The sequence below is a fragment of the Neopelma chrysocephalum genome, unplaced genomic scaffold (assembly GCF_003984885.1).
Source record: "Neopelma chrysocephalum unplaced genomic scaffold, ASM398488v2 Primary Assembly neopelma1_268, whole genome shotgun sequence".
Lineage (NCBI taxonomy): Eukaryota > Metazoa > Chordata > Aves > Passeriformes > Pipridae > Neopelma > Neopelma chrysocephalum.
The window spans coordinates 15,749-35,331 of NW_020897930.1; the positions used below are offsets into that span (position 1 = coordinate 15,749).

The 19,583-nt window shown below is 64.5% G+C and overlaps 2 protein-coding genes across 2 annotated transcripts in view; one reads left to right on the forward strand and one right to left on the reverse strand.

Moving 5' to 3' along the window:
• Positions 1-1,446: 1,446 nt before the first annotated feature.
• Positions 1,447-17,599, forward strand: ZDHHC5 (zinc finger DHHC-type containing 5). The gene is made up of 12 exons (XM_027704330.1): positions 1,447-1,638; positions 4,906-6,193; positions 11,586-11,707; positions 12,059-12,216; positions 12,306-12,478; positions 12,589-12,691; positions 13,110-13,201; positions 13,304-13,436; positions 13,822-13,945; positions 14,722-14,834; positions 14,974-15,854; positions 16,277-17,599. Exons 2-12 carry the CDS (start codon positions 6,090-6,092, stop codon positions 16,434-16,436), a joined length of 2,163 nt encoding a protein of 720 aa, XP_027560131.1. The 5' UTR covers positions 1,447-1,638; positions 4,906-6,089; the 3' UTR covers positions 16,437-17,599.
• MED19 (mediator complex subunit 19) overlaps positions 17,499-19,583 on the reverse strand; it is a 17,658-nt gene continuing 15,573 nt past the window's right edge. The window contains exons 2-6 of the mRNA XM_027704340.1: positions 19,491-19,583; positions 18,890-19,146; positions 18,707-18,803; positions 18,532-18,626; positions 17,499-18,433 (exon numbers count right to left, since the gene is read on the reverse strand). Coding sequence (XP_027560141.1) covers positions 18,371-18,433; positions 18,532-18,626; positions 18,707-18,803; positions 18,890-19,146; positions 19,491-19,583 — 605 coding nt within the window. The 3' untranslated portion in view covers positions 17,499-18,370. The remainder of the gene's footprint in view (positions 18,434-18,531; positions 18,627-18,706; positions 18,804-18,889; positions 19,147-19,490) is intronic.

Consider the following 19,583-nt stretch of genomic DNA (forward strand, 5'->3'; position numbering starts at 1 on the left):
GGTGAGTCACGTGGGCCGCGAGCACCCCCCGCGCCGCCCCCGCCACCGCCGCGCTCTCTCCTCTCCGGGCCCGCCGCCGCTCCTCCCGCGGCGACCGCCCCCGCGCGCCGCTCGGGCCGTGCCTCCGGTGTGTCCCGGCGACACCCCCCCCCCGTCCCACCCCCCGGGCGGGTACCGGCCCCTCACTCCGTCGGCCCGCGGGTGTCCCCGTCCGCGGCTTCAATCCCCGCCGCGTTCCGCACGGCCGACCCTGCCCCGATGGCCGCCGGTGCCTCTGCACGGGAGCGCCGCTTCCTCCTCCTCGTCCTGCCCCGCCGGCAGCGGGCCGTGCTCCGCCGTGCCCCGGGGGCTGGGGCCGGCCCTGCGCACCGGAGCGGGGCCGGGAACCCGCCGGGGGACGCGCTCGCTGCCCCGCAGCCGGGCCCGTCCCCGGTGCCCCCGGGAGCACCTTCACCGCCGCGTTCCGCGCACCGGCGGCGGGGTCGCGTCTCCGCGGGTTTTTGGGGTGAGCTGGTGCGGCTCCAGCCTGGCCTCTCCTCGCGGTTCCCCAAATCCCCCGCGCGGATTCCTGGGCTGCCCCCGCGTTCCCCGCGGCTCCGGGAAGCGGTTCCCCCGGACCTGCCGGCTCCCGCCCCGGCACAGAGCTGGGTCTGGGCGCTCGGGAGGCAGGATTCTCTGTACCAGGGTGGGTTTGGGCGGTGTAAAGTGCCACCAGAGCCTTGTCTCGGTCGCAGCAAGGAGAGTTGATCTTGGAGCCTCTTCCTGGGCTTAATCCAGTTATCACCTTCCTTCCTTCGGGCCCAGGTGCTGCTCTAGCAGAGGTTTATTCCCGTTGTTTCCCGAGGCTATGAGCCCCAGCTGGAGATGGAGAGGGGGGTGATTAGGGGAGTCTGAGGGGGGACCCTGAACTCCCCTGTGAGGGGCTTGTTTGGGGACACTCCCACCTGCGGCTGTGCCCGGTGTGTCCTGGCACAGTGACAGGAGCCTGGGTCTGTATTTGCTCACCGTGGGGCCCGGTGGGACAAGGCCCCGATGGACGAGACCTGTTTCCTCCTGCCTTGCCCATCAAATGGGGCTAATCCCACGTAAAGCAGCAGGATGGGCCAGGGAAGGAGGATGGGAGCGGTGTAAGCCCCGGGCAGGAGATAAGCACAGAGTGATTCCAGCCTTCTGGCTGTCTGCAGTGGAATATTTGTCCATTTTCCGTGTTTATCCTCCTTAACACCCCTGTACATCTACCTGGGAGAGAGGCGGGTGTGCAGGATGCAGCAGTTCCACCAGAAGCCCTGGTGTCCAAGCACATGTTGCTGTGCATCCTCCTTTGGAATTGAAAGCAGGAAAGTGTCCCCAAAACGGGGCAGGGGCTCCTGTTTACACACAGGGCGGGGACCAGAGGGGAATCTCGCGCTGAGGGGCTGCAGTGGGGCAGGTTTGGGAACATTTCCGCTCTCTCTGATGGATTTTGGAGTCTTAAACGTCAGCGGTAGGTGAGAGCTGGTCGTGCGAGGACAGGGGGAGCAGAAGGAGCTGCAGAGGGAGGAGGGAATCTCCTGGTGCCTGGGCTGAGCACACGGTGATCTCTGGAATGGCTCCGTGGAACCTCCCGGGCGCAGCCGATCAAAACAAAAGTGGGAACAGGTAAAGCACATCCCGTCTCCGGCGCAGTCCTGGATCTGCCCTGTCTGGGAGTTGCCTCACGTGGAAGGAATTGTTTGTGTGTTTGCTGCCCTGCGCCATGGGAACTCGGCTGGATCGGGGCAGGTCGGGAGCTGCGGATCCCAGCGGGTGACGCAGGTTTGGGAGCCGGGAACCGAGAGGGAACTCTCCCCTCCCTGTGCCGTGGGCTCCCATCCCGGGCAGTGGTGGGAGCCATGTGGTTAATTCCCGGGTGTATTTCCTCCTTCCCAGGCAAGGAGCAGAGCGAGGAGCCGCAGGGACACGAGGGAGGGAAGGTTGGGAGCTGGGCACACGGGTTCCCTCACCCCTTGTGTCCTGTCTCAGGCCTCAGAAGGGCTGAGCCATGGAGCACCACGGCTGCGTCAGGAAAGGCTGGAGAGGGGCTGCAGCAGATGGGCAGAGCAGGGTGGGAAGCATGGAAGGAGGAGCGAGGAACAAGGGCTGGAGGAAGAGGAGGAAATCAGGGAGACTTTACAGGGCCTTGACCCAAGAAAAGGAGATGCAGGCTCAGAGAAGTGGAAGGTGGCAGCAGTCACAGTTGCACGCGTCCCAAGGGAGGGAACTGGGAATTAAAGGAAATCCCCAGAAAGGGAGATGAGGGAAACAGGAGCAGCTCCCCTGTAGGAGCAGAGGGAAACCCTGGAGATGAGTGCTCCAGAGGTGGCTGAGCAGAGCAGGACTGGGAAAATACTCTGAAAGGGGAGTGCTAGGATGGGAAAAATAGGTGGAATTTCTGTGGGAGAGGGAAGGGGGAGTGAGCAGTGACAGAGGCTCTGGGGGAGGAAGGAGCAGGGCAGGTCCGGAGGAGCGGGAGAGGAGGAGTTGCTGGGCTGGAAGTGGCAGAGGGAAAGGAATGGGAGGCAAGAGCAGAGCCCTTATATGTCACATGGAAGTGAGATGAGCTGGGGGCTCTATGGAGCAGGGAATTTTGTGAGTGCCCTTTGTGGATGGGGACAATGTGGCCAGAGAGACAAAGGGCTTGGGGAGAAGGTGCGGGGAAAGGAGGGGTCGGTAGACCAGAGGTGGGCAGGTTGCAGGGCTGGGAAGGGGGGTGGCTGGGGAGGAACATGTGTGTTTGGGAGAGAACCAGTGGGAACGTGGCCTGAATTGGTGTCATCTGTGGGAATTCAGGGTGGATTTTCCTTGAGTTTCTCCTGGGCATCCTGGGGACTGCAGAGCAGAGATTCTGGCACGCTGGGCTGGGCTGGGCTTCTGCCCTGGCCTCTGTGGCAGGGCTGGGGGGGCTCTGAGGGGGTCTTGCCATGCCATGGGGATCAGGGAGACATTCCCAGAGTTGTTTTGTGGCTCTGGGAGTCAGGATGGGCTTGGCAGCCTCCCGGTGAGTTGTGAAGTTATTCCAGGCACGAATCAGGGATCCATTTGCATCGGATCTCGCTTGGGTGTCACTAATGACAGCACTTGGGACTTTCCCCAGCTCAGGTGGCCTGTCCCACGGGTACCTGATTCCACGGGGAGTTGGCTCTGGCACCTCTGCAGGGATTACCCCCATGTGAAGCACTGGAGCACCTGGATCTTGAGGTGGAAGGGCTGAGGCAGAGCAGGGCCGCGAGGGGAGGGTGGAGATCTCCGGAGGGAGGAATATCAGGGAACACCTCCTTCTGCTTGGCAGGGTCTGTTTGAGCCCGAGGTGTGGCTGTGCCTCCGCGGCGGAGCGTTCAAAGGGCTGGGAGCAGATTACTCCTGCTAAAGCAATCAGCCGTGCTGTCGGCCCTGAACTTGCAACAGCCCATCCCTGGAATTGCTGATAGCCCATCCTGGAATTGCTGTCGGCCCCTGTCGCAGGGCTGGGCTCAAGTGGGGTGCTGGGCTGTTCCCCAAACCCTGTGTAGGGGCTGGTGCTTTCCCCAAAGCCCAGTGGGCGCAGAGCAGGGCTGGAAAACTGCAGCTCTCCAGGGAGCTCTGTCCCTGCCACGGGAAACAGCTTTCCCTGGTGTTACTGGAGCTGCTGCCAGGTGAAACCAGCACATTCCCAGCTGGTCGGAGCATTGTCCCTGCATTTCCTCCCCATCCCAAGGGCAGTGAAACCTTGGGGTGGGAAGTTGAGCTCGGGTCCTGTGGAGGACGGGCCGTGAGTCAGCCGGGGTGGCTGACGCCGTGCGCTGGGACTGGACCCAGCTCACTGTAACACATCCTTGTCATTAAACGTGCCTTTTTGATGTTGGGCCGCAGCTCTCCCGGCCTTCAGCCGTGTTTGGTCAGCACCAGAGAGTTCCCTGTGTCCACCCCGAAGGAAAAGCTTGGGGAGGCAGAGAAAAGTGGAAGGAGGAAGGCAGGGAGACACTGGGCTCGGTTCAGACCTGGGCAGAGGCAGCAAAGGGAGGGTGGGTGACAAGCAGGAACTGGTGGGATGTGATTGATGGGGGATGGGCTCGTGGCTGTTTGGGGTTTGGGGCAGGTTGGGGCCTCCTGCTCCCGTTTCCAGAACGGTTTGGTTTTCCTGTTGTCCATGGCACTCCCTCCTGCGTCCTTGTCATCAGCCAAGGGTGCATGTTCCCAAGGGCACCCTCAGGCACTTGGGGCTGCCCAGTGAGAAGCCAGCTGTCCTTCATAGAACCATGGCATCCCAGGATGGTTTGGGTTGGAAGGGCGTCCAGTTTCACCCCCTTATTTCCTAGTGGACACCTTCCACTATCCCGGGTTGCTCCAAGCCCTGTCCAGCCTGGCCTTAGACACTTCCAGGAATGGGGCAGCCACAGCTTCTCTGGGCAACCTGTTCCAGGGCCTCAGCACCCTCACAGGGAAGAATTTCCTCCCAGTGTTCCACCTAACCCTGCCCTCTGGCAGTTCAAATCCATTACCCCTGTCCTGGTGCTACAGTTCTTGATGAATCTGGAGCTGCAAAAGCCGTGTCCAGTTGGGGGAATGGTGTTTTCCATGGGCCTCTCCCATCTCCTACCCTCCAGGGAAGGGGATGAGACTCCTGGATGTCTTTTCCTCTTGTGATCTCCACCCCTGTGTTAAGTCCTGGGGCTTCTGCTCAGCCTCTGCACCTCAGGGAGCCGGCGCTCGCTGGCGCTGGGATTTGAGTGGGAGCTGCAGGAAGGAATTTGTGGGGTCCCTCCACTCCTTCGGGGCTCAGGGTGGTTTCTTGGGGAGTCACAGAAGGGGTAGGGACTGGGGAGCTCACTGGCCTCTCCCTGGGTGTTCACACACATGGCTCTGTCCCTTCTCTTGCCATAGTAATTCCTGCTGTTATTTTTTTTCCAGGTGAGCTGTGGCGTGCCAGACCTCAAGTTTTAATGGTTTTTATGTAGTGTTTTTTTTTTTTTTTTTTAAAAAAGACAAATGGATGAATGAAGAAGGATTTTATTGAAGGAAGGGGTGGAAAAAATGAAGCGGTTTGGAACAAACTGAGATCTTCCCCCGCACCGCCCGGGCCATGGGTGAGACAGACCTGCTCAGCACCACTGCCACCCTTGGGTGTCTGCTGGGGTTGTAAAGGCGCTCCCTGAACGCCCCCTTCCAGGTCCCCCCAGTTCACCTGCTGGGAAATGGTTGCTGCCGAGAGGATTTGATGCAATTCCTGTCGGTTCCCAACCGCCGAGTGGATACCGAGCCCGTGGAAGGGCCTGGGGGTTCAGGAGAAAGGAACAAGTAGGAAAACCCACAGTCTGCCAGACCTTCCCCTCCGCCCCCCTCGAAAGAAAGGATTTACAGCTCAACCTTGCACCAGCTGTTCCTCGGCTTTAACAGACAAGAGAGAAATAAATAAAATTAAACGGCCACCGCCAGCCAGCCCCGGATCCCGGTGAAATCAGGGAGAGTGTTTCCGTGACCCCTCCAGCGAGGGGAGGAGGAGGAGGAGGAGGCACGGCAGCCGCGAGGAAGCCGGGCAGATTGCTTGGAGACCACCCCCTCCTCCCGTGCAGCACCGGGGGCTGCGGCACCGCAGAGGAGGTGGATTAAAAAGGAGAAGTGGCTTCCCTGAGGCTCCCGGAGTGGCTTTTTTGCAAGGAGTTTGCTGATCCCGTGCTCTTCCCGGGGTGCTGGCCGGGTGGGAAGCGCCGAGCGAGCCTGGGGAATTCCCTCCCCTGGGAACCTGGCTGCCTGTTTCCTGACGGAGAGCGAGGCTCGCGAGGGCTCCCGGCATTCCCACTCCGACGGCTGTTTTAAACTCAAATCCCCTGCTCCGCTCTGAATTTTGGATGGTTTTAAACCTCCTCCCCTGTGCCCGCGAGCTCTTGCAGGGCAGGGCGTAGGGTGGGCTCCTCTCCTGGGCCACCAGCTCCAGAGACTTGTCCAGATTATCCATCCAGGTCGGAGCTTGGCCTGGGAGCGGGCGCGGAGGCCGGGAAGGGGTCGGCCCTTGTCCCCCTCCCCTTCTCGTCCTGCTCTGACTCCCTCGGGGCCTGGGCTATGCTGCGGGGCGGACCCCCCACCACAGCTCCAACATGCCAGCAGCCTCTGGAAAGAGATTCAAACCCAGCAAGTACGTCCCGGTCTCCGCTGCTGCCATCTTCCTAGTGGGAGCCACCACCCTCTTCTTCGCCTTCACGTGAGTCCCAGCGGCTCAGCCAGAGCGGGGAGGGCTGGAGGGGGCGACAGGGGACGTGGGGAAATAGGGAGAGGGGTTGGGACTTCCTCCCAGAGAGAAGGGGCATGTTGTGCTCCAGGTGGTGGAGTGGCCTGGCGGTCCCTGGAGCAGCAGGACCCATGTTGGTCAGTTTTCCCCAGCTTGGGGTCCTGGTGAGGCACCGTGTCACCGCTCAGCTCCAGATCAGTGGGGCTGGATGCTGGTTTGTGTCCTGTGGGTGGAAAACGCACGGATCACTTTCCCCTTTGTGGCCAGGCGGGGTGGATTGGTTGGGCCAGGGCAGGATCCGTGTTATTTTTGGAGCTTTGTAATCGATTTGTGAGCCACAAGGGAGAGTTCAGGGAGGAGAACTCTGCCCTCTGCACGGATCACTGGCTGTCGGTGTGAGCCCTGCCCTGGGCAAACAAGGGTTCAGTGTCCCTGGAGAGGGCCCAAGGGGGTGGCCAATGGGTCACCAGGGCCGTGGGGGTTCGCCAGGGTGGGAGATGGTACCAGCTGCTGGGGAGGCGTGGGGATGTCCCTGGGCTCCTCTCTCCTGTAGGGCCTCCCTGCCCCCTGCCACGTGCCTTAGTGACGTGCCCTGGGGGTGGCAGGTGGGGGGGGCAGGACCTGGGGGTGTTGAGGAAGGGGCCAGGCTGCTGTGCCGGCTCTGAGCCCGGGAGGGAGCAGTGGCAGCCAAGGTGGGATGTTCCGGGCAGGAATGGTGTGCCGGGCAGGAAAGCTGGAGCGTGGCAGCCGCACCAGCTACCAAATCCTGTCCCTGGGGTGGGATCTGAGTGGTGATGTGTTTGGGGTCCTGGCTGGTGGGAAGGGGGTGCACCGTCTGCTCCGGGAAGCCTCTCCTGCTCCCTGGGGTTTTCCTGCTGGGGGTCAGCTGGAGCTGCAGGAGGCTGAAGGGCTGGGTGTGGTGACTCCTGCCACTCCCTGTGATGGTGGTGGGAAGGTCACTGTGGCTTTGGCACCTGGGAGCCACCCAACAGTGACAGGGAAACTTGACAACTGAAGGGGAGAGTGGGTTTGGTTCACCCTGTCCAGCTCGGGTGCAGCTGGTGGTGTCACTCAGCACGTGTGGCCGTCCCCTGCTGGGACAGCGAGCGGTCACCCAGCTCCCAGGCTCCAGGTTTGGCCGCTCCAGGCTGCCAGACGCCTGTGGAAGTCGCTGACTGTGCTCCCGTTCCAGAGGGATGAAGGAGAAGCGGGGGGAGCGGGTGATGCCCTCCACACCGAGCGTGACACCCCATGCATGACCTGGGAGGGACAGGCTGCCTCTGCAGCCGTGGTTTGAGGGGCCCTCCAGGCAGCTGGACCCCCAAGCCCATCCCGGCCCCGGGCTGTGGCAGCGCCGGGAGCAGGCGCTTATCAGCACAGGGTGAGAGGCAGCACCGGCTCCGGCGCCGCGGAGCAGGTTTGGCCAGGGCAGCAACAGCTGGGCAGGTCGCTGTAATTACAGGTCAGCGGTGTTGTTTAACCTACTTGAGAACATCCCGTGAAACCCCGGGCACAGCGCTCACACGGGGCTCAGCCGGGGGGCAGCTGCGCTGTTTTTCCCTGGGAACAGCCTGGCGCTGGAGCAGGGTGGCAGGGACACGGTGCCCAAGGTTTGCCTCCTGCGCGGTTCCGAGGGCCAGGGTGAGCCTCGCCCACCTGGACCAGGAGAGCTGGAGCAGCTGCCAGCTGCCCTGCTCGCTGTTGGCATCCCACCTAAGGCTCATCCTTTGGGAAGCGCAGTGGAAGCTGGGGAGGGGTGCTCTGGGAGGCCTCCCCCAGGCAGGGAGCAGCCAGGGCTCGGCACGGCTCTCCAGGCTCCGGCTGCGTTACTTCCAGCATATCCACTGGACGCCTTTTGGTCCATCCAGGATTTGTGTCTCTGGGCCAAGAACTCTCTTTAATTGATTAATTTAATGAGGAGCTGCTGCCGAGCACGTGGCTGTGGAAATGAACCAAGGCCAGCTGGGCTGGAGGGGGGGGCAGTGGGAGAGGGGATGTTCCTGCCTTTCTCTGGGAGGAGTGAGGGTCCCAGGCTTGCTGGGCTCTCAGAGAGGTGCTGATTTAGGATGGAAACTCCCTCGTGGGGTCCGTTTGCCCATTCCTTCATCTCCCTGCTGGCCAGTCCCAGCTCCTGGTTGGTTATCAGGCTTCCTGTCCCTTCTGGAGCCAGGACACTGTGGTCCCTGGAGCCAGGACACGGACTGGTGCCATTGGGAGACGGTGCTGTGTGCACTCCCAGTGGGACCCAAACTTGTAGGAGGATCAGGGCGTGCAGGGATTGATCATGTTGGTGCCAGGGCCTTGGAGAGCCGCAGGCAGGAGAGGCGTCCTGGGGACGGCTGTGCTCCAGGAGAGGGCAGGGGACAAGGGGCTGTGGAGGGGACGGGGAGCCAGCAGGGAGGGACGGGCTTCTCCGGGCATGACTGGTGGCAAAAAGCCTGTCTTGCATCCAGGTGTGACTCAGGGTGCCCGAGGTTCCCAGAGTTCTCTCATGTGCTGCCAGGGACAAGTCCCGACAGCTCCTCTGGTGATGGGTGTGTTGCATCCTGGTCCAATCCCGAGGGGGAACCCGATGGGTGCTGCGGGACCTGTGTGGCTGTGATGGCAAGGAGCCTCCCTCCTCCTCCTCTTCCTCATCTTCCTTTTCCTCCTCCTGCTCCTGAGGAGCTGGCGCCCGCTCTCCCCGGGGCTGTCCCTGGGGTCGGGGCAGGGCCTGCAGCCCCACGCTCTCTGTCCGGGAGAGCAAAAGGCACAGGAGCACCTCGTGCTCCCAATAAGGAGGTTTCCTCAGGGATGGGCAGCACCTTCGCTCCCTATGGAGGACCCTGCTCCCTCCTGTGGGTGGGGTTGGTCCCGGGAGGTGACTCCCTGGCTTTGTGGCCACTGGCTCTGTGGCGATTCCTGTCTCCCACAGCACAGGGGTGCCTGGGTGTGGGAGAGCCGGGAGGGCAGCGGGCTGCTGGGGAGGAGACCCCCGGCATTGTGCTCATGACCAGGAATGCTCCACCCCAGTTCTTCCCTCTCTGCCTGCCCCAGAGCTTTCCAAGGCAGCTGGATCTTTCCCTGTCTCTCGAGGATCCAGGCCGTCTGCTTGGCTTGGCCTGGCTGTTGGCTGTTCCCTGTGCAGGAGGGTTGCCCAGCCACGGGCCTTCCTGGCTCCCCTCCATCTCTTTCCAGCAAAGGTTTGGGCTGGGATTTCCCTTCCTGGAGAGAGGAGCTCTTTCCACAGGGTTCCTGGAAGGCATTTGCTACTTTTAGGGCTCCTCTGAGCCTCCTGCCCCTCTCCCTCTGGCAAAGAGCAGAGCTGGGGAGCTCAGCTCAGGGATGTGGGGTCCTTGGCTCTGGTGTGTTCTTCTCACTCTCCACAACTCCCTGACAGGAGGTTGGAGCCAGGTGGGGGTCGGTCTCTTCTCTCAAGGAAGAAGGGATGGGACAAGATTGCTTCAGATTGCAATTGAGGTTGGATATTAGGGAAAATTTCCTCATGGAAAGGGTTGTCCAGTCCTGGAACAGGCTGTCCAGGGCAGCAGTGGAGTCACCAGCCCACTGGTGGTGTTCAAAAAACACCAGTGCGGATGTGGCACTCGGGGACATGGTTCAGTGGTGCCCTTGGCAGTGCTGGGGGAACAGTTGGGCTCTGTGATCTTGGAGGGCTTTTCCAACCTGAACACTTCAGTGGTTCCATGATTCTGTGATTCTTCCCTCGCTTGGGTTGTGGCCTGTTGCTGTCACGTAGGTCCCGTGCCTCCAGCACTGCTCTCCGAGGGTTCTGGAGCGCGGATTGGAGAGGGCTCCTCCTCTCCAGCCCATCCCAGCTGCGGAGAATCCTCCTGGCCGGCTTCCAGAGGAGGCAGCAGGGCTGGCAGGGCCAGTGCCAGGCTCGGAGCCGCTCCCCAGCCCGGAGCAGAGCTTGGGGTGACACGCCAGGAGATGCCGTCCCGATCCAGAGCGGGGAGGCAGCGCCCAGCGTGCCCGGGAGGGCGGCTCCTGAGGAAGGGGCTCTGGTGGGAAGATGGTTTGCAAGAGCAGCCTGGTCCTGTGTGTGGGGCCTGGAGGTGTCCCAGAGGAAGATGAGGAGGAGGAGGAGGAGGAGGAGGAGGAGTGTGCGGGTGGCAGAGCAGGGCTTGGCCCTGCTGCGCCTGCTCTCAGCACTCTCCCGAAGCCGAGGGTCTGCCTTCCTGCTCTCCTGCTGCCCTCATTGCTGCACCTGGATGGGGACAGCCTTGGCCTTGGCTTGTGAGAGCAGGTCCCACTGATGATTCCCACCCTCCCCAGGGCACGGAGCCGTGCCCGGTGCTGGGAGCGCCCTGCCCGCCTCGCCCTCTGTGCTCTGCCAGGTGTGTGCCAGGCAGGTGTGTGCCAGGCAGGTGTGTGCCAGGCAGGTGTGCCCACTCCTCCACCCCCTGCCACATCTGCCCTGCCCGGGGCTGCCCCCCTGCCCTCCCCAGGGGCCCGGCAGCCCTGCACTGGGGGCAGAGCCCTGCGCCAAAGGTTTGTTCCCAGCCGGAGCCTTGCTGGGGCTCCCAGGGCTACAGTGCCAAGGACAGGGGCTGCCTGGCCGGCAGTGGGACCCGTCCCAGCGGGTGGTGGTGGAGGAGGGGACGGGCCCAGTGCCTGCCCCTTGACCCCAACCTGCAGGGGATTACGGCGCTGGCACCATATGTCGTCCTGCCCGCCCAGCCCCGCGCTGCTCCGGCCACCCAAATCCATCGGCACTCAGCGTGGCAGGGGGAAGAGAGGGACAGATGCTGCCCTAGATCTGTGGGATTAAATCTCAGCAGCAAAGCAGATTAGGGAATTACGCTGGCGCCTCCGAGGGGGAAGCCCGCTGTCCTGAGCGTGCTGCCTGCTGGGGCAGGAGGGAGCGGGGTGATTCCCTCCTGGAGGAGCTGGGTGCTGGTTGGGGTCCCAGCGTCCCCCCAGAGCTGTCTCTGGGATGTGAGGAGCAGGGAGCAGCTCTGGAGGCACTGGAGCTGGCGCTGGTTTTGTGTCCTCTCACAGGTCCCCTCTGCGCCCTGTGCAGCTGGTGGGGCACAGGGAGGGCGAAGTGCAGGCATTTTCTGGTGGGTCCCCCTGGGTTCCCCCCGTGCCAACAGCCTGGCTCTCCCTGTTCCCACCACGGCTGCTCCGTGTGTCAGCGGGATCCCAAGGGGCTGTGGGCACAAGGGGCAAGCGGGGGTTTCGCTCCCTGATGGATGATGCCTGGAGCCATCCCACCGTGCCCTCAGGGTGCTTCCTGGGCCGGGGTCAGGCTGGGCTGCAGAGGTGGCCCAGGCACAGCTCCGGTTTGGGTGTGGGGGGCACTGGGTGGAGCCGTCGGGACAGTGGGGGAGCCCAAGGGGTCTCACTGCTGCTGTGCCCGCAGGTGCCCGGGGCTCAGTCTCTACGTCTCCCCCATCATCCCCGCCTACAATGCCGTCGTCTTCCTCTTCGTGCTGGCCAACTTCAGCATGGCCACCTTCATGGACCCGGGCATATTCCCACGAGGTGAGTCCGGCTCTGACCAGTGAGGGTCTTGGGTAGAGCTGCCTCCTTGCACCCCTCCTCTGAGGTAAAGGGCGTTTCTGGGTCCCAAAAGGCTGGTGGAGAGCTCTCCTTGCCCTGCCCGGTGGGATCGGGCGGTGACATGGGCGCCAGCTCTGGGTTCAGCGCCCCGTGTCGGGTCCCTGGGCCTCGGGTGGTGTCGGGGTTCTAGGGCAAGGCTGGGGAGAGCCCCCCAGGCTGTGTTTGGGGGTCCCTGTGCCGGGTGCCAGCAGGGCAATGCCGGGTGCCTCCGGCTCGGGCAGGCGGGGGCTGACCGGGCCCTGACGCGTGGCCGTGCCGGGGTGTCCCCACCAGCTGAGGAGGACGAGGACAAGGAGGACGATTTCCGGGCCCCGCTCTACAAGACGGTGGAGATCAAGGGCATCCAGGTGCGCATGAAGTGGTGCGCGACCTGCCGCTTCTACCGGCCGCCACGCTGCTCCCACTGCAGCGTCTGCGACAACTGCGTGGAGGTGAGGAGCTCCCGGGGCCTCCGCCATGCCCAGGCAGGGCAGGGAGCCCCGGCAGCGCCCCCTCACCGAGCCCCCCCACCCCCCGGCAGGAGTTCGACCACCACTGCCCCTGGGTGAACAACTGCATCGGGCGGCGCAACTACCGCTACTTCTTCCTCTTCCTGCTGTCGCTCACCACGCACATCATGGGGGTCTTTGGCTTCGGGCTGCTCTACGTGCTGTACCAGGTGGAGGAGCTCTCCGGTGTCCGCATGGCCGTCACGTATCCTCCCCACGGGCCGCGGGGGCGGGCAGGGGCCGGTGGGGGCCGGGGTTGGTGGGTTGGTGTGGTGCCGAGCGCGGCTGCGGCTCCTCCTTAGCTGGCTGCGGCAGGATGGTGGTGATGTGCGTGGCCGGGCTGTTCTTCATTCCCGTCGCTGGCCTGACGGGATTCCATGTGGTGCTCGTGGCCAGGGGCCGCACTACCAACGAACAGGTAGGCCCACGGGGCTATGGGTGGGCTGCTGGCCCTGGTGAGGCCACCTAGGGACACATTTTGGGGCTCGCCGGAGCAGGGCGGATGTGGATGGGCTGGATTGAGGCAGGGGGAGGCCCCTGAGCTGGAGGGGCAGAGCACAGGTTGTCTGAGGGGCAGCCTGGGGTTGGGGGTGCTGCCAGAGGATGGAGCCGGGCGGGCACTTCTGGGGGGCAGGAGGCAAAATCAGGGAGACCTTTCCCCTCCAGGGTATAGTTGAACACTTAAACAGGGACCAGGATAAGGGAGAGGATCTCTGAGTATCTCTGTCCTTGGAGATTTTCCTGAGGCTGCTGGACAAACCCTGGCATGGCTGGCTGGGCCGAGCCCCCCACGGTTCCTGCCTGTCCCAAGGCTGTGACACTCCTTTACCCCGCAGGTAACGGGCAAGTTCCGTGGGGGTGTCAACCCCTTCACCAACGGTTGCTGTAAGAACGTCAGCCGGGTCCTCTGCAGCTCCCCGGCCCCCAGGTGAGCCCAGGCAGTTCAGGTACCCCTGGCCCCCGTCACACCCGGCCCTGGCGTCCACAGGGAAACCACCAGGCCGTGACCTTCCTCCCGCCCCCTCCCCAGGTACCTCGGGCGCCCGAAGGCCGAGCAGACGGTGCTGGTGAGACCCCCCTTCCTGCGGCCCGAGGTGTCGGATGGTCAGATCACCGTCAAGATCATGGACAACGGTATCCAGACAGAGCTGAAGAGGACGAAGGTGAGGAAGGTGGGGACCAGCGCTGCCCGCGCTGGGGCCCTCCACGGAGCCCAGGGGTGCGAGCCTGCATCCGTGAGTAGAGAACCGAGTGAGCCTGGTCACATCCCTTGTCCCACCCCCGTGTCGTCTTGTTCTGTGTCCCCACGAGACTGAAACCGTGTCCCTCCCATGTGGCAGCGGCCACATGAGGCTTTGCCCTTCCTGGTCCTGTCCTTCCCCACGCAGCACCCTTTGGAGGTCCCCCCTCCTTGGCACTTCCAGCACCCGGTCTGTCAGATGGCCCAGGGGGCGGCGAGAGCCCCCAGCACCACTGCCCACTCCCTGCCCGCATGGGGGGGCTGAGGCCTCAGCCCCCTCTGAATCCCCCTGCGCTTTGTCTCTGCAGTCCAAGGGGAGCCTGGAAGTGACGGAGAGCCAGTCTGCTGACGCCGAGCCGCCACCCCCACCCAAGCCTGACCTCAGCCGCTACACAGGCCTGAGGACACACTTAACCCTGGCCACCACCGAGGGTAAGGAGGGCACCAGGGCCCCGGCAGCCGCTGGGAAGGGAGCCCAGGGCTGTGCCAGGCAGGCCAGGAGCCAGGGCCGTAGGCGGCTTTAACAGGCTGCAGGGCAGACCTGGAGCACATCAGCACCACCTCACTTCCCGGGCCGCTGTGTGCGGCCCCTCGTGCTTGGAGAAGCCTGCGGGATGCTCACAGCCGGAAGGCCGAGCCGGCACGGCGCTGCCTGGAGCCGCGGGGAGCTGTGCCTTGCAGCCACTGCGCTGCTGGGACGGAGGAGGCGAAGCGGTGGCAGGCCCCGCTCGGCGGCACAGCGCGTCTTGGCCGGCTCCTGCGTGGGCTCGGCCAGAGGTGGGATGTGATGGGCAGAGCCTGTGGCAGCTGCTTCCCACAGCGGCTGGAGACCCCACGGCTCTCCCGGCCCCGGCTGGGCTCCACCGCCCGGCCCCGCTGCCCACCGAGGGCTGCAGTGTGTGTGTCCCTGGGGGGAGCGCCCCGGCACCCCCGTGCAGTGCACCCCCCCGGGGTGTCACCCAGCCGGGGCTGCCGCAGGGGCGCGGAAGTGCCAGCCCCACACACGTGGCTGTGGGGACACCCCTTCATCCCACTCCGTCTCTCCCACCCTGCTGCGCCTCCCCTCCAGCCCGTCCCTCCCTCCCCGGTCTGTCCGCCCCAGGCTCGGAGCCGGTTCTTGGGCAGGGAGGGCAAGGCTGGGCGCGTTCCTTCCCCGCAGCCCCGGGGAGCCGCTGCCCCCCTGAGCTTGCCCCTCTCTCCCGGTGCAGACAGCAGCCTGCTAGGCAAGGACAGCCCCCCGACTCCCACCATGTACAAGTACCGGCCCGGCTACAGCAGCAGCAGCAGCTCGGCGGCCCTGCCCCACTCCACCAGCGCCAAGGTAAGGCTGGGCCCAGTGTGGAGGACCAGCCCCGAGGGGATGGTGTTCCTGGTGTGGGGAGGGTTTGGGATGGGTGTCCAGAGCTCTGCAGGGACCCTGCTGTCATTCCATGGGTGACTGCTGTCCCTCTGCCCCTCAGCTGAGCCGAGTGAACAGCCTGAAGGAGCCCAACTCCATCTGCGAGAGCGGCCACAAGCCCAGCTACCGCTCGGAGCCGAGCCTGGAGCCCGAGAGCTTCCGCTCGCCCACCTTCGGCAAGAGCTTCCACTTCGACCCCCTGTCCAGCGGGTCCCGCTCCTCCAGCCTCAAGTCGGCGCAGGGCACGGGCTTCGAGACGGGCCACCTCCAGTCCATCCGCTCCGAGGGCACCACCTCCACCTCCTACAAGAGCCTGGTGAACCAGACGCGCAACGGCAGCCTCTCGTACGACAGCCTGCTCACGCCCTCCGACAGCCCTGACTTCGAGTCGGTGCAGGCGGGCCCGGAGCCCGACCCGCCCGTGGGCTACACCTCGCCCTTCCTGTCGGCCCGCATCGCCCAGCAGCGAGAGACCGACCTGCACGGCCGCTTCGCCAGCGCCGCCTCCCCCAAGCACGCGGCGCCCCGCGAGCCCTCGCCCGTGCGCTATGACAATCTCTCCCGCCACATCGTGGCCTCCATCCAGGAGCGGGAGAAGCTGCTGCAGCAGCCGCCGGCCCCAGGCCGGGAGGAGGATGCGGGGCTGGCGGACTCGGGCATCCAGTCGACGCCGGCCTCCAGCAACGCCCCCCGCACCAGCTCCTCCTCGGACGATTCGAAGCGCTCGCCGCTGGGCAAGAACCCGCTCACCCGCCCGGCCCTGCCCCGCTTCGGGAAGCCCGAGCCCCCACCGGCGCTGCGGGTGCGCTCGCTGGGCTCCCCTGACCAGCCCGCCGCCCCCCACCTGGGCAAATCCGTGTCTTACAGCAGCCAAAAAACAGCCTCGCAGGCTGGCGGCCCCGAGACGGAGGAGGTGGCCTTGCAGCCCTTACTGGCACCAAAGTGAGTATGGCACAGGCACAGCAGGGTCTGTGGGGTGGGACCCTCACCACCCTGCAGGGAGGTGGCTGCTCAGTGCCCCCCTGCCCAGTGCCCCTCCAACCCCCTGGGGCAGCAAAATGCAGAGAGATGCTGCAGGTTGCCTGAGGAAAGGCAAAGGAAATCCTCCTCCCAGAACTGGAGCTGGTGCCCCCCAAAGCTCCTTGGTCACCCCCCGGGAGCTGGAGTGGGCTATGAGTGCTGGGGGTCCCTGGGGAGGGCAAGGGAAGTCCTCCTCCTCCTCCCGGAACAGAGTTGGTGCCCCCCACACCTCCACAGGCCCCTTGGGAGCTGGAGTGGGCTGGGGGTCCCTGGGGAGGGCAGGGCTGTGGCTGAGGTGAGCCGTCCCTGCTCCTGACCCCCTGTCTGTCCTTCCTTCCCCGCAGGGACGAGGTGCAGATGAGAACAGCCTACAGCAAGTCCAACGGGCAGCCCAAGAGCCTGGGCTCAGCCCCGCCGGGCCCGGTGCCCCTCAGCAGCCCCACCCGCGGCGGCGTCAAGAAGGTGTCGGGTGTGGGGGGCACCACCTACGAGATCTCGGTATGAGGGGCAGAGCCACTCGCCCCCTCCCCTCCTCCCCGGCGGCCCCCAGGGACGCGCTGCCGGACGCTTGTGGACTCCAGGGGGAGCCGGGCGGGGGCACGGCCCGGCGGCCCCCCCTGCCCTTCCCTTCTCCACCCCCTGGGCCGCAGGGGCTGGCACACACCCTCGGGGGGGGCTCTGGGGGAAAGGGGGGGGCTGCAGCCCCGGCACCGCCTCGGCTGCGCCAGCCACTCGTGGGCCTTGTGCAATCACCCGCTCGCCTGGCGTGGTAGGAACGGATTGTTTTTAAACCAGAATACTTTTTTTTATTATTATTGTTACGGATTCTATTTTTTTTCTCTTTCCGAGTTACCAGGTGTGTGTATATATAAATATCTATATATATAAATATAAATATTAAAAAAAAAAAAAAAAGAAGAAGAAGCAGAAATTATATATCTTACCCAGAGAGAGAAAGAAACTACCCCGTTCCCTGCCCGGGGGTCTGCGCCCCCCCACCTTGTCCCTGTCCCCAAAGGAGGGATGTGGGGCCTCCAGTGCAGGTCCTGTGCGTTGCTGTCCCACCCGCAGTAGGGTCACAGGGCTCTGGGGTGCCAGTTGCCCCTCTGGGTGCCCCATCCCAAGGCCTCAGATGCTCTCCCCCCTTGGTCCGTCGTGTGCGCAGCCTCCAGCCCCCCGGGGGCCCACAGACAAGGTAGGACAGGGGCAGCCCCCTCCCCACACCCCCAGCCTCAGCCCCTCATGGACTCCAGCCTCCCCCACCCACGGTTTTTGCTCTTTCTCCCTTTCCCTGAGGGCTGTGGTCGGGGCGGGGGGGGGGCAGTGTGCGGGTGTTGGTTTTGTTGCCTTTTTGTTAATGATTCCGATGGGGTTTCTCGCTGTCACAGGGGTGTTTTTATTTCCTTTTGCTCGGGGAAGAGGCAGGTCTGTGGGGCACATCCCCGAAAAGCAATATTTTCTCATCACATGCCAAAAAAAAAACCCGCAGCCAAGGAGCCCCGTGCTCCCCATCCCCTGCCCTGCCTGGGCAAAGCCGTGGCCCCGCAGGCACTACCGGACTCTTTCTCTACGGCAACAGCTCCCGTGGCCCCGCAGAGCCACGCCAGGGTTTTTTATTATTATCAGCCATTTTAAAAACAAGGAATAAAAGGATATTTAATGAGCCACCCTGGGGCCGTGCGTGTGCTTTGTTTGGCGTCCAGGGATGGAGGAGCTCCTGTTCCTTGGGGTCTCAGCCTTCCCCATCCTGAGGGGGAGAGAGGGAAGGAGGCCTGGGGATAGCCAAGCCCAGCTGCATTTTGGGGAGGCACCTCCTCGGGCTGCTTTTGGGCAAACTGCTCCCACAGAAGGTAAGGATTTTCCAGGCATGGGGAAAGCTGCTCCAGGGAAGGTGTGGCAGGTGCTGATGAGGCTCGAGATCCGGAGGAGGGCTGTGGTGTCTCTGTGACTGCTGCTGGAGATCCCAGTGCCTGCGGCAGCTGCAACCTCCGCACAGGGACACGGTGCCTCTCCAGGAGTCCCCCCTGTCCTCAGCAGGCCTGGGAGGTGAGGGCCAGAGCAGGACAGGGCCAAAGCCAAGGTAGGAGCCAGGCTGAGAGCCGGGGCAGGAGCTCAGGGTGGTGCTGACCGCGCACACTCCAGGGACCCCTTGCTCAGGGCTGCTTCCCATGCCGTGACAGCCGAGGGTCGCAGCAGCCGCAGCCCCTCCCCAGAGCAGAGACTTTAGTTCAGAGGTAACTAAAAAACAGGCCCCGATGCTCCGGGGTCTTTTGGTACAAAAGCCCGAGGTCGGCACCCGCAGAGTCTGTGCCTCTGGTCCCAGGGGGCTGTGGGGGTGTCCTCTCTGCCAGGGGGGTGGACAGACCAGCCCAGTGCCCCTGCCCAGGGTCAGCCGTGGCCATCGACCAGGGGGTCCCCGGGGTGGTGCTGGGGTGGTCTCACCGTAAGCTGCTGCTGGCCTGGGAGCTGCCCACGCCCGGGTGCTCCGGGCTGTGCCGGTTCTGTGGAGGAAGGACAGACAGAGCCCCTGAGAGCTGCTGGGCAGTAGCCTCCCAGGGACACACATGCTGGAAACTGGACCCTGACCCTCACTACCCACCTTCTTTTTCTTCTTCTCTTTCTTCTTCCTCTTCCGCTCCGGATCCTCCTCTTTTTTCTTCTTTTTCTTCTTGTGGTCGGAGTCTGAGGGGGTTTCTGGGGAAGCAGAAGTGCCGGATGAGTCGAGGCGCCGGCAGCACTGGAGGGGAGCGGGGTTGGCTGTGACAGCCCCTTACCTGGGGGGACGGGGTCCTGTGTGCGGCTCTGCTTGTGCTTGTGCTTGTTCTTCTTCTTGGGGGGCTGGATGTGCATCAGCCGGCACTGCTCGGGCAGCTGCGGACAGAGGGGGCTGGTCAGGCCGGGCCGGGCCCCTCCCACCACCCTCCCGCCCCCCTCCCACCTGCCGGCCCCGGGCTCACCGGGCCGGCGTGCAGGCGGAACCCGGTCAGCATGGCCCCCGTGAGGGGCGTGAAGGAGCTGCCGCAGATGGGCGGCTTCTCGATGAGCGAGCGCAGGCTGCTGCTGTCGTGGGAGCCGGGCAGGTCGATCATGCCGGGCAGGTCGGGGAGGAAGTTGCTGAGCTTCTCCTTCACCTTCTTCCCGCAGAACTTGTTGTAGGCGTGCTCCAGGTTGTAGTGCGTGATGAGGTTGGTGCTGCCCGTCAGCTCCGTGGTGCCTGTGCGGCCGCGGGAGGGGATGGCGAGGGGGGGGAACCGCCCTGCCGGGGCATCGGGACCCCTCGGCCTTGCTCCCCACCCCTGCCAAAGCCCTAGGATCCCCCTGCCCTGCCCTGCCCCGGCCCCGGGACCCTCGGCCCCTCCGCCCAGCCCTGCCCGGGACCCCCGTGTCCCGCTCCGGCCCAGCCCCGAGGACCCCCCGCCGACCACTTCCCGCGGGGCCGCGCGGCGCCTGGCCCCGCCCCCCCGCGCGCTCATTGACCGGCCGAGCCGTCAGTTCACCCCACGGCCGCGCTGATTGGTCGAGCGCGGCGCTCGCCCCGCCCCTGCGGCCCGCCCGCACCTGGCAGCTCCCGCAGCAGGTAGAAGGGGCCAGCGGCGGCCTTGCGGGCCGCGTCCTCGCCCGGTGGCGGCGCGGCGGCGGCGGCGGGCGGCG